This window comes from Temnothorax americanus, unplaced genomic scaffold (assembly GCF_048541705.1).
Source record: "Temnothorax americanus isolate GAGA-0224 unplaced genomic scaffold, ASM4854170v1 Scaffold203, whole genome shotgun sequence".
Classification (NCBI taxonomy): Eukaryota; Metazoa; Arthropoda; class Insecta; order Hymenoptera; family Formicidae; genus Temnothorax; species Temnothorax americanus.
In genome coordinates, this window is record NW_027509343.1 from 1 (window position 1) to 12,749 (window position 12,749).

The following is a 12,749-nucleotide window of genomic DNA, read 5'->3' on the forward strand; positions in this document are numbered from 1 at the left end:
TGATTGAAACATGATCAGATCTGTCTATATATGACGAGATTGGGATATAATGATATAAAATGTCCGGGAAAAATATTCTTATCTGACGGCATGGTGGAAGTAATACTTCCACCTGTCTGACGGTATATGAACATATATAAATGAAATATGAACAGATATAAATTTTACATGCCCATGTATAGAGCATATAATCATATATGGTTATCTATCGCCATATATGATCACATCGTACATTATACATGACACAAGATCTGATCATATATGGCGATAGATAACCATATATGATTATATATGCTCTATACATGGGCATGTAAAACTTATATCTGTTCATATCTCATTTATATATGTTGATATACTGTCAGATATGAATATTTTTCCCGGACTTTTATATCCGCGAATAAAATGTCCGGAAAAAATATTCATATCTGACAGTATATCAACATATATAAATGAGATATGAACAGATATAAGTTTTACATACCCATATATAGAGCATATATAATCATATATGGAACTATATAGTCATATAAGATTATATATGATCAGATCAGATGTCGCATCTCAAAAGTATTCGATAGATGGCATTTGATGGGACCTGTTTTTCGTATTTAAAATTTGACAAACAGTGTTATAAGAACGGTATCAAAAGACACGACACTAGCTGTTTCGCACTATGGAGCGGCACAATTTTTGTATTAGTTGTATCGTTGAGTCTACCTTTATAATAAAGTGGCACACTTTTAAAAAATAACTTTTGAAAATATATAACAATTTTTTGAAACTTACTCAAAAATATATGTATACCTGATAAATCGTACCTGATCATACCTGATCAGATATTAACATATACAATAATACCAGATCATATATCCTCAGATCTAGCCAATTTCCATATCTGACCATATATGGCCATTCATATATGATCATATATGATCAGATATGAATATTTTTTCCCGGGTTTTGCGAAAGCATTTGATTGTTTCTTTAATAAGTCTAACGTATTTTAGACTTTTTGCAAAGTGCCTGGCCTAGCACCAGCCCAGGTGTGCCAAAAAGCCTAAAGTGCGTTCAGTCTTATTGTCTTTCGCAAAAAAGCTAGTCTTTTTCCAAAAGGGCTGATTTTGCAATAAGCCTGCGACATATATACATCATGTAATTGCTCACCATCAGAAAAAACACTTATTGTAATAGTAGAAAATTATAAAATGTAGTGTAACTTCAGGATGGATTCCGAACAAAGTATTATATGTAATATTATGGGCCAATTCCTTTTAGTGACACAAGTCGACACAAACATCGTTCTATCCTTCTTGGCATTCAATGAATAACAAAGACAGAACGACACTTTTGTCGACTTGTGTCATTAAAAGGAATTGGCCTTATGTCGATAAATTTTATAAATCGCGCGGCAAAGCCGAACCACGGAGTACGAGTATTATAGAAGAAGCATAAAGCTGCATTTTCACGAGCCGCTGAAACCGATCGTTCGAGCGACAAAACGAATCACGTGACGACGTTTGTACTATTTTGGTACGATATGCCTTTATAATTGGCCTAATTTACACCGATCACTTGATATAAGCGTATTACATAGTAAATAACTAGTAAATAAGTCTGATTATTGGCTGATCAGTTCAAATATACTATATGATACGCGTATCAAAAGATCGGTGTAAACTAGGCCAATACCTTAAAGGTCAATCCAGACAAACTTGCATAGCGCATAAACATAAGCATAAGAGAATTGATTGGTCCATATGCATGTGCATAAGGAAATAGACCAATCCGTTTCGTTATGCATATGGTTATGCACCTATGCAAGTTTGTGTGGATATAGCTTAAGGGCCCGGACACACACTTCTGCACAATGCATAATGCGTAAGCATAAGAAAATTGATTGGTCCATACACATGTGCATAAAAAAATAGACCAATCAATTTTCTTATGCTTACGCATTATGCGTTGTGCAGAAGTGTGTGCGCCCCGCTTAAGCCCTACTAGAGCATGCGCATGTGACCCCAGAGCCTAGTGCGTGTACATACATACATACGTATGCGCTCCTGAATGCCCACAATAGGTGCGTTTGGGAAGACGCTATTATGCTGCGTTCCCACTACACGCGTCGCGCGTTGCGTCACGACGCCGCGTCATGAGTTATCCAATCAAAACGTTTCATTTTATGACGTCATTTCCGACAAGATCTTGCGTCGGAAATGACGTCATAAAATGAAACGTTTTGATTGGCGTTTGGACAACTCATGACGCGGCGTCGTGACGCGACGCGCGACGCGTGTAGTGGGAACGCAGCATTATTGAATGTGTGCAATCGTCACTATACATAACTGGAATGTTAAAATAAAATTTTCAATAACTTACAGCTCTTAACATTACCAATCAACCACTAAACAATTGGTAAAAAAAATTTAAAATTTCCAACAGTTAAAGTGTAGGCGCTAAAAAAAGTTAAAAATTTGTTGACAATTAATTCTTTCTTTTTAAAACGCGAAACTACCAAAAGGTTTCAATGCGAACCAAACATTGCCAATCAATCGCCAATCGATTAAAAAAAAAAACTACCACAGTCAAAGTGGGGAGGCTAAGAGAAGATCAAATGTTTTTTCGATTTTCTAAAGAAACGCGCAACTACCAAAAGTTTTTAATGCGGTACCAAACATTGCCAATTAATCGCCAATCGATTAAAAAAAAAAAAAAACTACCACAGTCAAAGTGGGGGGGGGGGCTAAAAGAAGATCAAAAATTTGTTTTTGATTTTCTAGAAAAATGAGAAACTACCGAACGTTTTGAATACGGTACCAAATACTACCAATCAACCACCAAACGATTGGTAAAAAAAAAATATATCAATAATCCACTTGGGGAGGCTAAATTTGTTTAGGTGTGGTTTTGTGTGGAAAAGCATGCATCATTTGACCTCTATGAAGTTGGCCGGACAACTTCAATGTATCGAACTTTCATTAATTGGAATCGATTGGTTGTCGTTTCGTGGTCTTTGGTAGTCTAGTCCGATCGTTTGGTGGTTAGTCGTTTTCCTGTAAAAAAAAAAAAAAAATGAAATTTCCGGTGTGAAGTTAGCCGGACAATTTTTATTTTTTAACCAAATTAACTTTTTTATAGCTCATTCGACGCGGAATTGTTTGGTGGTCACAAATATCATCATAAAAACGTTTGGTGTTCAACCGTTTTCCCAGAAAATAAAAAAAATCGTATGCGCATAATGCTGGACATATCACCACTGTGCCATTAGCCGGAAAAATTGTATTTATCACCCAAATTGACTTTGATAGGGCTCAATCGACGCGGAATTGTTTGGTGGTCACGAATAATGTCATTAAAACGTTTGGTGGTCAATCGTTTTCCTAAAAAATAAAAAAAACCGTATTCTCACGCCATTGGTCGTACGACTTTGTGACGTTAGCTCGGTAATTTGATGGCTAAAGATTATTTTTCAATCAAATTCTTTCATACGGCTTAATCGACGCGGAATCGTTTGGTGGTCACGAATATAATCAGTAAAACGTTTGGTGGTCAACCGTTTTTCCAGAAAATAGAAAAAACCGTATGCGCATAATGCCGGACATATCACCTCTGTGCCAACAAACGTTTTAATGACAATATTCGTGACCACCAAACGATTCCGAGTCGATTGAGCCCTAGCTATCATAGTCAATTTGAGTGATATAGACAATTTTTCCGACTATGGCACAGAGGTGATATGTCCGGCATTATGCGCATACGGTTTTTTTCTATTTTCTGGGAAAACGGTTGACCACTAAACGTTTTACTGATTATATTCGTGACCACCAAACGATTCCGCGTCGATTGAGCCGTATGAAAGTTAATTTGGTTGATAAATAATGTTTATTCATCAAATTACCAAGCTAACGTCACGGAGTCATGCGACCAATGGCGTGAAAGTACGGTTTTTTCTATTTCTTAGGAAAACGATTGACCACCAAACGTTTTAATGACAATATTCGTGACCACCAAACGATTCCGCGTCGATTAAGTTTTATCAAAGTCAATTTGGGTGACAAATACAATTTTTCTGACTAATAGCACAGAGTCACACGACCAATGGCGTGAGCATACGGTTTTTTCTATTTTCTGGGAAAACGGTTGACCACCAAACATTTTAATGACGATATTCGTGACCACCAAACGATTCCGCGTCGAATGAGTTGTATGAAAGTCAATTTGATTGATAAATAATCTTTAGCCATCAAATTACCGAGCTAACGTCACGGAGTCGTACGATCAATGGCGTGAGAGTACGGTTTTTTCTATTTCTTAGGAAAACGATTGATCACCAAACGTTTTAATGACAATATTTGTGACCACCAAACAATTCCGCGTCGATTGAGCCCTATCAAAGTCAATTTGGGTGATAAATACAATTTTTCCGGCTAATGGCACAGTATGGTGATATGTCCAGCATTATATGCGCATACGATTTTTTTTATTTTCTGGGAAAACGGTTGACCACCAAACGTTTTTATGATAATATTCGTGACCACCAAACGATTCCGCGTCGAATGAGCTATAAAAAAATTAAATTGTTTGAAAAATAAATATTGTCCGGCTAATTTCACACCGGAAATTTCATTTTTATTTTACAGGAAAACGACTAACCACCAAACGATCGGACTAGGGGCCGGTATCACAGTTTCCGATTAACGTGATTCTCCCTAGATTCTCCGATTAAAAAATTTTTGTAATTTTTTGTAATTTGTCTCTTTCTAGGGGGATAGTTAGAAAGAGATGCAGAGTGAGTTTAATCGGAGAATCACGTTAATCGGAGACTGTTACTACGTTTACGCGACCGTTACTTCTGTAGTAACTTACGATAATTCCTTCGCGTAAACGGGATTTTCCTTCGCGTAAACGGAATTTTGTAGTAACTTACGATAATTTACTCCGCGTAAACGGGTGAATTATCGTAAGGGTTGATTTATAATAGCCGTAACCGTTGATTTAAGCCGAAATCTTTAAAAAATTGACTAATCACAGTCAAATGTGAGAAGAATAATCGGCTGTGATTGGTCTATTTCTTAAAGATTACGGCTTAAATCAACGGTTACGGCTATTATAAACCAACCCTAAGTTACTACAGAAGTAACGCTCGCGTAAGTACTAGATTACCAAAGACCACCAAACGACCACCAATCGATTCCAATTAATGGGTGCGTTCAGCCGATACTCCGCTAGCCTAGCAATCGTGAGCAGTCGCTCGTTTTTGCTCGTTTCCTCTCCTTTGACTCAATGGATTAAAAGAAGAGGAAACGAGCGAAAACGAGCGATTGCTTACGATTGCTAGGCTAGCAGAGTATCGGCTGAACGCACCCAACGAAAGTTCGATACGTTGAAGCACAGAAGTTGTCCGGCCAATTTCATAAGGGTGCGTTCCGAGTCACGCATGAAGCGCGTAGACTGGGTGTTTCCGACAAGTAGTCGGATTTCTAATCGGCTCGAGCATTGGTACTCAATCAGTTCATTTCGAAAAATCCCCTAGACTAATCTTTGCTGTCTCAGCACTCGGATTACGGATTACTGCGTTGCGTTGTGAGGAGCAAGTCGCAATTGTTCTCTCTGAAAGTTGAGTTCGTTGAGTTTTAATCAAAGCAGAGAAATAGGTACGTATTATTGTTCTAATGATTAACACTTTATTTTCTTTCAAATATACATTAAATAATAGAAGTATATGTACATACACGTTTCACTGACAGAAATCCCGAAAAACGAATTGTTAACCTCACTAACCTCTAACTTCACTTAACCTCACTACATTGATTGTTAATATGTAATTTAATTAAAGCAATATTTTTTTTAAGCAGCTTAAAGACTTACAAGTCTTTTGAAATGGATGCGAGTGAGGACAGATCATTGTGAGCAGGACTTTTTGGTAGGTATATTATAAAATTGAAAAATTTTTTTGTGTCTGGAAAGGTTTATTAAATATATATTTTTTGCTGTTATATATTATATTGTACACATGTTTAGAATTAAAGGAACATATATTATTATATTATTTCAATAAATATATTTTTTTTACAGAAAACTGTAAATGTTAGCTGGCTGTTGACAGACATCAACGTCTGTATCGAGACAAGTTAACGCATTCACTGTAAATATTGTTCATCATCACTTGGATGTATCAAAAACCTGCAAGTGAGGACAGATCCATTGAGCAGGACATTTTTGGTAGGTATATTATAAAATTGAAAAATTTTCGTGCTAGGAAGGTTAATTAAATATATATTTTTTTTGCTATTATGTGCTTATTGTATGTACACATGTTTAGAATGAGGAACATATATTATTATATTATTTCAATAAATATATTCCTTTACAGAAAACTAGATTTTAGCGGGCTGTTGACAGACATCGACAATTAAAGTCTGTATCGAGGCAAGTTAACGCATTCACTGTAAAATATCTTCTTCAAGGTAAATTCAAAATGTAATTCATATTGTTCCTTATCACTTGGATGTATCAAAAACCGCAATAAATTATTTACATTCTATTACATTTCTATTGAAATTGTTGCTGAACATAGGGATCATACAAGGATGGATATATTTCTTTTATGGAATGTTTTTTTTAATAACGATGAGGACAATGAAGCTAATTGGCAAATGCACTACGTTAGAGAACCGCATTTGAAAATTAGTAATTATTTTGAGAACATTGTTCTTTTCTATTCTGTCACAGGTGATGACAAGTTTGTATTATTTATCGTTTGAATTTCATACAGAATGCTATTTATGCCGAACCAGACGGAATAGTCATTACACACACACACACACACACACAATAGCGCAACTTTATCACAGCTACATATAGACACTGATCAAATAAAACATATGTTTATCTTAATTTTTTAAAGATTTTTAAATTGAATCTATTCTTAAAGTGTGTGTGTGTGTGTGTGTGTGTGTGTGTGTGTGTGTGTGGGTGTGTGTGTGGGTGTGTGTGTGTGTGGGTGGGTGGGTGGGTGGGTGGGTGGGTGGGTGGGTGTGTGTGTGTGTGTGTGTGTGTGTGTGTGTGTGTGTGTGTGTGTGTGTGTGTGTGTGTGTGTGTGTGTGTGTGTGTGTGTGTGTGTGTGTGTGTGTGTGTGTGTGTGTGTGTGTAATGACTATTCCGTCTGGTTCGGCATAAATAGCATTCTGTATGAAATTCAAACGATAAATAATACAAACTTGTCATCACCTGTGACAGAATAGAAAAGAACAATGTTCTCAAAATAATTACTAATTTTCAAATGCGGTTCTCTAACGTGGTGCATTTGCCAATTAGCTTCATTGTCCTCATCGTTATTAAAAAAAACATTCCATAAAAGAAATATATCCATCCTTGTATGATCCCTATGTTCAGCAACAATTTCAATAGACATGTAATAGAATGTAAATAATTTATTGCGGTTTTGATACATCCAAGTGATAAGGAACAATATGAATTACATTTTGAATTTACCTTGAAGAAGATATTTTACAGTGAATGCGTTAACTTGCCTTGATACAGACTTTAATTGTCGATGTCTGTCAACAGCCCGCTAAAATCTAGTTTTCTGTAAAGGAATATATTTATTGAAATAATATAATAATATATGTTCCTCATTCTAAACATGTGTACATACAATAAGCACATAATAGCAAAAAAAAATATATATTTAATTAACCTTCCTAGCACGAAAATTTTTCAATTTTATAATATACCTACCAAAAATGTCCTGCTCATTGGATCTGTCCTCACTTGCAGGTTTTTGATACATCCAAGTGATGATGAACAATATTTACAGTAAATGCGTTAACTTGTTTCGATACAGACGTTGATGTCTGTCAACAGCCAGCTAACATTTACAGTTTTCTGTAAAAAAAATATATTTATTGAAATAATATAATAATATATGTTCCTTTAATTCTAAACATGTGTACAATATAATATATAACAGCAAAAAATATATATTTAATAAACCTTTCCAGACACAAAAAATTTTTTCAATTTTATAATATACCTACCAAAAAGTCCTGCTCACAATGGATCTGTCCTCACTCGCATCCATTTCAAAAGACTTGTAAGTCTTCAAGCTGCTTAAAAAAAATATTGCTTTAATTAAATTACATAGTAACAATCAATGTAGTGAGGTTAAGTGAAGTTAGAGGTTAGTGAGGTTAACAATTCGTTTTTTGGGATTTCTGTCAGTGAAACGTGTATGTACATATATTTCAGATTCTTTCGTTTCGTGCAAAAACGCGTCGAATGAACCTAAGTTCATCGTTTTTTGTGCTGCTGTAGCTAAACTGAAGAATTACCTATTTCTATTATTTAATGTATATTTCAAAGAAAATAAAGTGTTAATCATTAGAACAATAATACGTACCTATTTCTCTGTTTTGATTAAAACTCAACGAACTCAACTTTCAGAGAGAACAATTGCGACTTGCTCCTCACAACGCAACGCAGTAATCCGTTATCCGAGTGCTGAGACAGCAAAGATTAGTCTAGGGGATTTTTCGAAATGAACTGATTGAGTATCACTGCTCGAGCCGATGGGTGCGTTCGGTAAGACGCTATTAGTGCTATTTGCTTATTTTATCCTTGTTTTACATCTGATGAGCGATAAAGATAGAATGATGCAATAGCGCTAATAGCGTGCTTCTCGAACGCAGCCTATCCGATTAGAAATCCGACTACTTGTCGGAAACACCCATAGATTAGTCTAGGGGATTTTTCGAAATGAACTGATTGAGTACCACTGCTCGAGCCGATTAGAAATCCGACTACTTGTCGGAAACACCCACTGCATGGAAAGTCGTTCCGATTTAACCAATTGCGCGCATTGGAAGCGCTTTGGTAGCGCAGAGGATTCCCTAGATTGTACTAACCGTACTGAATTCTTAGCACTCCTCCTAGCGCATTGACTGCTTCTATTTCGACTTGAGGCAGTTGATGCGTCTAAAGCGTTTATGTGGTCTATGCGCTTCATGTGTAATTCAGAACGAACAATCGTTGTTCGAATAAGTTCGTTAACCTGTTACCTGACCTTTCGCGATGGAACAGCAACTGCAAGAATTTCCGGTTGTAATAGAAGAAACTAACGAAGTAATAACGTTATTATTGAGTACGGAAGATGTGGAGAAAGCAAGGGATGGTAAAGTTAATGTATTATTTTAAATGGATTTATTTAATGTATAGGTTATACGTTAGTTTAACATTGTGTTGTTTTTCATAGACTCAGAATTTTTACGGAACCTTGTTGCGAAGGCACAAGGCGTAAATAACAATAATATCGAGCCGGTAACTGAACTGGAAGATTCAACAAGTGAAAATGCTGTTGACAAAAACAATAATGCCGGTAAGATGCACACTTTATTTTTGTGTAACCAATATCTATAATCAAGTCTTTAATTTTGTATAAAAGTATGTTTATGCAAGTTGAAGAATAATATATATAAATACTAATATTTCTTGATGATCTTTTGTGTTTACTTTTTAATTTAATTTTTAGATAAGTCAAAAACATTCATATGGCCGGACAAAGCGGTACTTTTATTAATTGAACTGTATAGAGAAAAGGAGGAAGAGTTCTCAAGTGGTTTCAAGCGTAGCAACAAAATTTGGGCTGAAATTGCCGCTGAGATGAACAAAGCCAACCCAGCCTACGAAATAACAGCACAGCAATGTTCATCAAAAATGGCTGGCTTGAAGCGGACATACAAAAATATTGTTGATCTGAATAAGAAGAGCGGCAATAATTGAAATTCATGGGCATTTTTTTCGGTATGTTTTATCATCAAACACATTTTATTTATTGTATGCGATATTCATAGGTATGCAACAAGATATATTTGTATATTATTTAACATATTATTCCCATCATGCACTAGGTTATGGATTCATTATTTGGTGACAAAGCGTCCATTGGGCCTCCTGCAATTGCTACAAGTGACGGTCCATCGGACCCAAATCAGGAAGGATCATCGTTATCAATGATTTCATCCTCTACATCGAAAAGTAAGACTTTTTATTTGTGTACACTTGTAGTGTAAAGTGCTCTTATCACGGCTTACAGCGTTCAAGCTTCAAGCCTTAATATTAATTTAATTCGGTTCTTATTATTTATTATAGTGTAATAGTCGTTTTTGTATTATCTATTACAGGTCCGCCGAAAAAGAGAAAACGAATGGAAAACGTTATGGAAGAGTTCTTGGCCAATATTGCGATAGAAAAAGAAGAAAAAAAAGAAGAAATGAAAAGGCAAGAAAAGATACGCGAAGACAGAAGAATACAACGTGACAAAAGGCATGAGGATCAAATAAGCGTACAGAAGTCATTAGTCTCCATATTAGAACAATTTATTTAAAAAATGTAGTTTGTACTCTTCTTAAAAGAAATGTTTAAAGTTAAGCGTTACTAGTTGGAAGCTTTAAAAGATATTTATTTAATATTAATTACTTTATTTTTTTTCTTTTAATTACGAGTTTTAAGTTGGTTTAAGTGGGTTAATCCTCACAAAGTATAATTTTATATTACGTTATGCTTACGAGCAATAGGTCTCGCCTATCAAGGGATATCTTTAAACGCTTTTTTAAATGATTTTAAGAAAAAATTATTTTTATTTTTTTAAATGTAAAAGTACAAACATTTAAAATGCTAGTTATTTTGTTCACATTTCAAAATACACGAAATGTACGACTGAAATTCATAAGACTGAATAATATAATTGGAATAAAACCAAAAATTAAATATAACTAATGTTGGTTTATCAATCAAAAATGTTTATTCATAAAAAAAGAATATAAAATCCTTTGTATTACATCCAAATATTCATTATCGATCAATTGACGAGCCTCATTTGCAATGCATTTATTATTCTGTTTCTTTTAGCATTTCCCATGTCAGTGTTATTATCGCGAACAGGTGCCTGTAATTGTTCATAATGTTGGACGCCAACAGTCATTACATCATTTTGTAATATGCAAATATTATGTAATACGCAACATGCTATGATAAACTCTGGAATTTTTTTAACATCTGTCAATGCGGTAGACAATCTAATAGTATTTTAAAACGTATTTTTAATTGTCCAATCGCACGTTCAACTGCCATTCTTGTTGACGATAAACAATAATTAGAATTTTTCTGTCGGTTTGACAAATGACCATTGTCTCGAAACGGGACCAACAGGTGCGGATGAATTGCATATGCGGCGTCTCCGATAATATGGGAGTCATTAGGGAAGTATATGTCAGGCATCTCTAGAAAACGTGCTACTGGGGAGTTTCTAAAAACTCGAGCATCGTGAATTGATCCTACTTGTCCTGCATAACAGGGCGTAAAGAGGCCACGTGAATCACATACTACTTGGAGATTTAAGGATGGAAAACCTTTTCGGTTTATATAAGAAGCTGAATCAACTAGCGGAGCTCGGATTTTAATGTGTGTTCCATCTATGGCACCGATGACATTTGGAAAGCCGCAAGTCCTTTTGAAATGTTCCATGGTATCTGCAACAACAACTTCTTTGGGCCACTGTATAAATCGTGGTGCGATGCAATAAAGTGCGTATAGGTAACACGTCTCACAGCCCTAAAAGCAGTTGCTTTACTAACTCCAAATTTGACACAAACAGATCTGTAACAATCCAGAAAAGTAAGCAATGAGAAGCTTGTCGCAAAACAATTTAATAGCATTTTTCACTGGCCGCATTGGTGCGCACTACATAACAGCAATGTGTTTTTATTTTGATACACAAATTCGGCACTAGCTACAAGACAAGGTGTCAGTTGAATATGGCATTCAGTCCCAGACAGCATACATTTTTAAAAGATATCGTAAAGATATATCATCCAAAATTGTCTTTTAGACATTATGACGGAGGTGCTGTTGAGTGAAAAATGCTCTTTTTTTTTTTTGAAGTTGTATCTCTCGGATGAGAGATTAACGTGCCTTCAGTTTTGCCCCGGAGCTATGAAAAATGCTCTAAATATGTGGTGGTTACACCAGTATAAAGCACAGATGGGTTTTACATACCTGTACGAATCGGGAGTAGCCATAAACCAAAGAGCAATAAATAGTTGTTTTTCTGCTGAAATTGGTTTTTTACCAAATATGGTACTTGTGGCATTTAGTGCTGGTCCAATCAGTGATAAAACCATTTCTAATGTAGCCGGATATAGCCTAGAATATTAGGTGATATAAGTGAAATAAATTTAATAAAACCAAATGGAAAATATTACAACTTTATAACTTTAAAACATTTATGTTTAAATGCTTACCTAAAATGTTCTTTAAATATAATATTCGTGTAATTAGGAATCACGCGATCGACGTAATCCGTAATTTTTTCAAGTAGAATTTTTTCTCCACGTGATTTACTTGCTATTAACATAAAAAACAACGTCTGCATATCACTTAGAGATATGTCTTCAATTTCATTTTTATTTTCACTGTCGCTTGATTCGGAACTATCACTTTCATCGTTTTTCTTTAAAAGTATCGAAGAAATTACAATTACTGGAATTTCTTTGTTGATGTTTTGCACGGCGTCCATATTCTCAATTCACATTAGCGCGCAGAGCGCGCAGGCAACCGTTCCGAATTACTAAAGCGCTTCATGCGCATTGACAAAACGGAACGATTTTGAAGCGCTACGCAACAGTAATGCAGTCTATGCGTTTCATGCGCAACTTGGAACGCACCCCTTAGAGGTCATCATTTGATGAAAAAAG

At 35.3% G+C, this 12,749-nt stretch overlaps 1 protein-coding gene, 2 long non-coding RNA genes and 1 pseudogene across 5 annotated transcripts; 2 read left to right on the forward strand and 2 right to left on the reverse strand.

Annotated features, from left to right (window-relative positions):
• Nucleotides 1-5,263: 5,263 nt before the first annotated feature.
• On the forward strand, nt 5,264-7,586 carry LOC143897594 (uncharacterized). Of its 2 annotated transcripts, XR_013256960.1 has the most exons (5): nt 5,264-5,416; nt 5,531-5,651; nt 5,853-5,920; nt 6,073-6,219; nt 6,371-7,586. It is a non-coding gene; the product is annotated as an uncharacterized LOC143897594 (long non-coding RNA). The 2 variants fall into 2 exon arrangements; XR_013256959.1 differs by lacking the exon at nt 5,264-5,416 and having other exon boundaries at nt 5,432-5,651.
• On the reverse strand, nt 7,451-8,520 carry LOC143897595 (uncharacterized). Its single transcript, XR_013256961.1, has 4 exons — nt 8,399-8,520; nt 8,037-8,105; nt 7,738-7,884; nt 7,451-7,585 (listed from the first exon to the last, which is right to left on the reverse strand). It is a non-coding gene; the product is annotated as an uncharacterized LOC143897595 (long non-coding RNA).
• Nucleotides 8,521-8,605: 85 nt separating this feature from the next.
• On the forward strand, nt 8,606-10,833 carry LOC143897592 (uncharacterized; annotated as a pseudogene). Its single transcript, XR_013256958.1, has 5 exons — nt 8,606-9,169; nt 9,251-9,373; nt 9,527-9,798; nt 9,906-10,032; nt 10,179-10,833. The product of XR_013256958.1 is annotated as an uncharacterized LOC143897592 (transcript).
• Nucleotides 10,834-11,468: 635 nt separating this feature from the next.
• On the reverse strand, nt 11,469-12,717 carry LOC143897598 (uncharacterized). The gene is made up of 3 exons (XM_077406407.1): nt 12,297-12,717; nt 12,052-12,198; nt 11,469-11,652 (listed from the first exon to the last, which is right to left on the reverse strand). The coding sequence occupies exons 1-3, from the start codon at nt 12,569-12,571 to the stop codon at nt 11,469-11,471; spliced, it is 606 nt and encodes a 201-aa protein (XP_077262533.1). The 5' UTR covers nt 12,572-12,717.
• Between the last annotated feature and the right edge of the window lie 32 nt (nt 12,718-12,749).

Coding starts and splice junctions, on each gene's coding strand:
- LOC143897598 (XM_077406407.1), bottom strand. CDS start 12,571: ATGGACGCCGTGCAAAACATCAACAAAGAAATTCCAGTAATTGTAATT. Junction 12,199..12,296: donor ATATTTAAAGAACATTTTAG/GTAAGCATTTAA, acceptor CTAATATTCTAG/GCTATATCCGGCTACATTAG. Junction 11,653..12,051: donor GCTACTCCCGATTCGTACAG/GTATGTAAAACC, acceptor GGATTGTTACAG/ATCTGTTTGTGTCAAATTTG.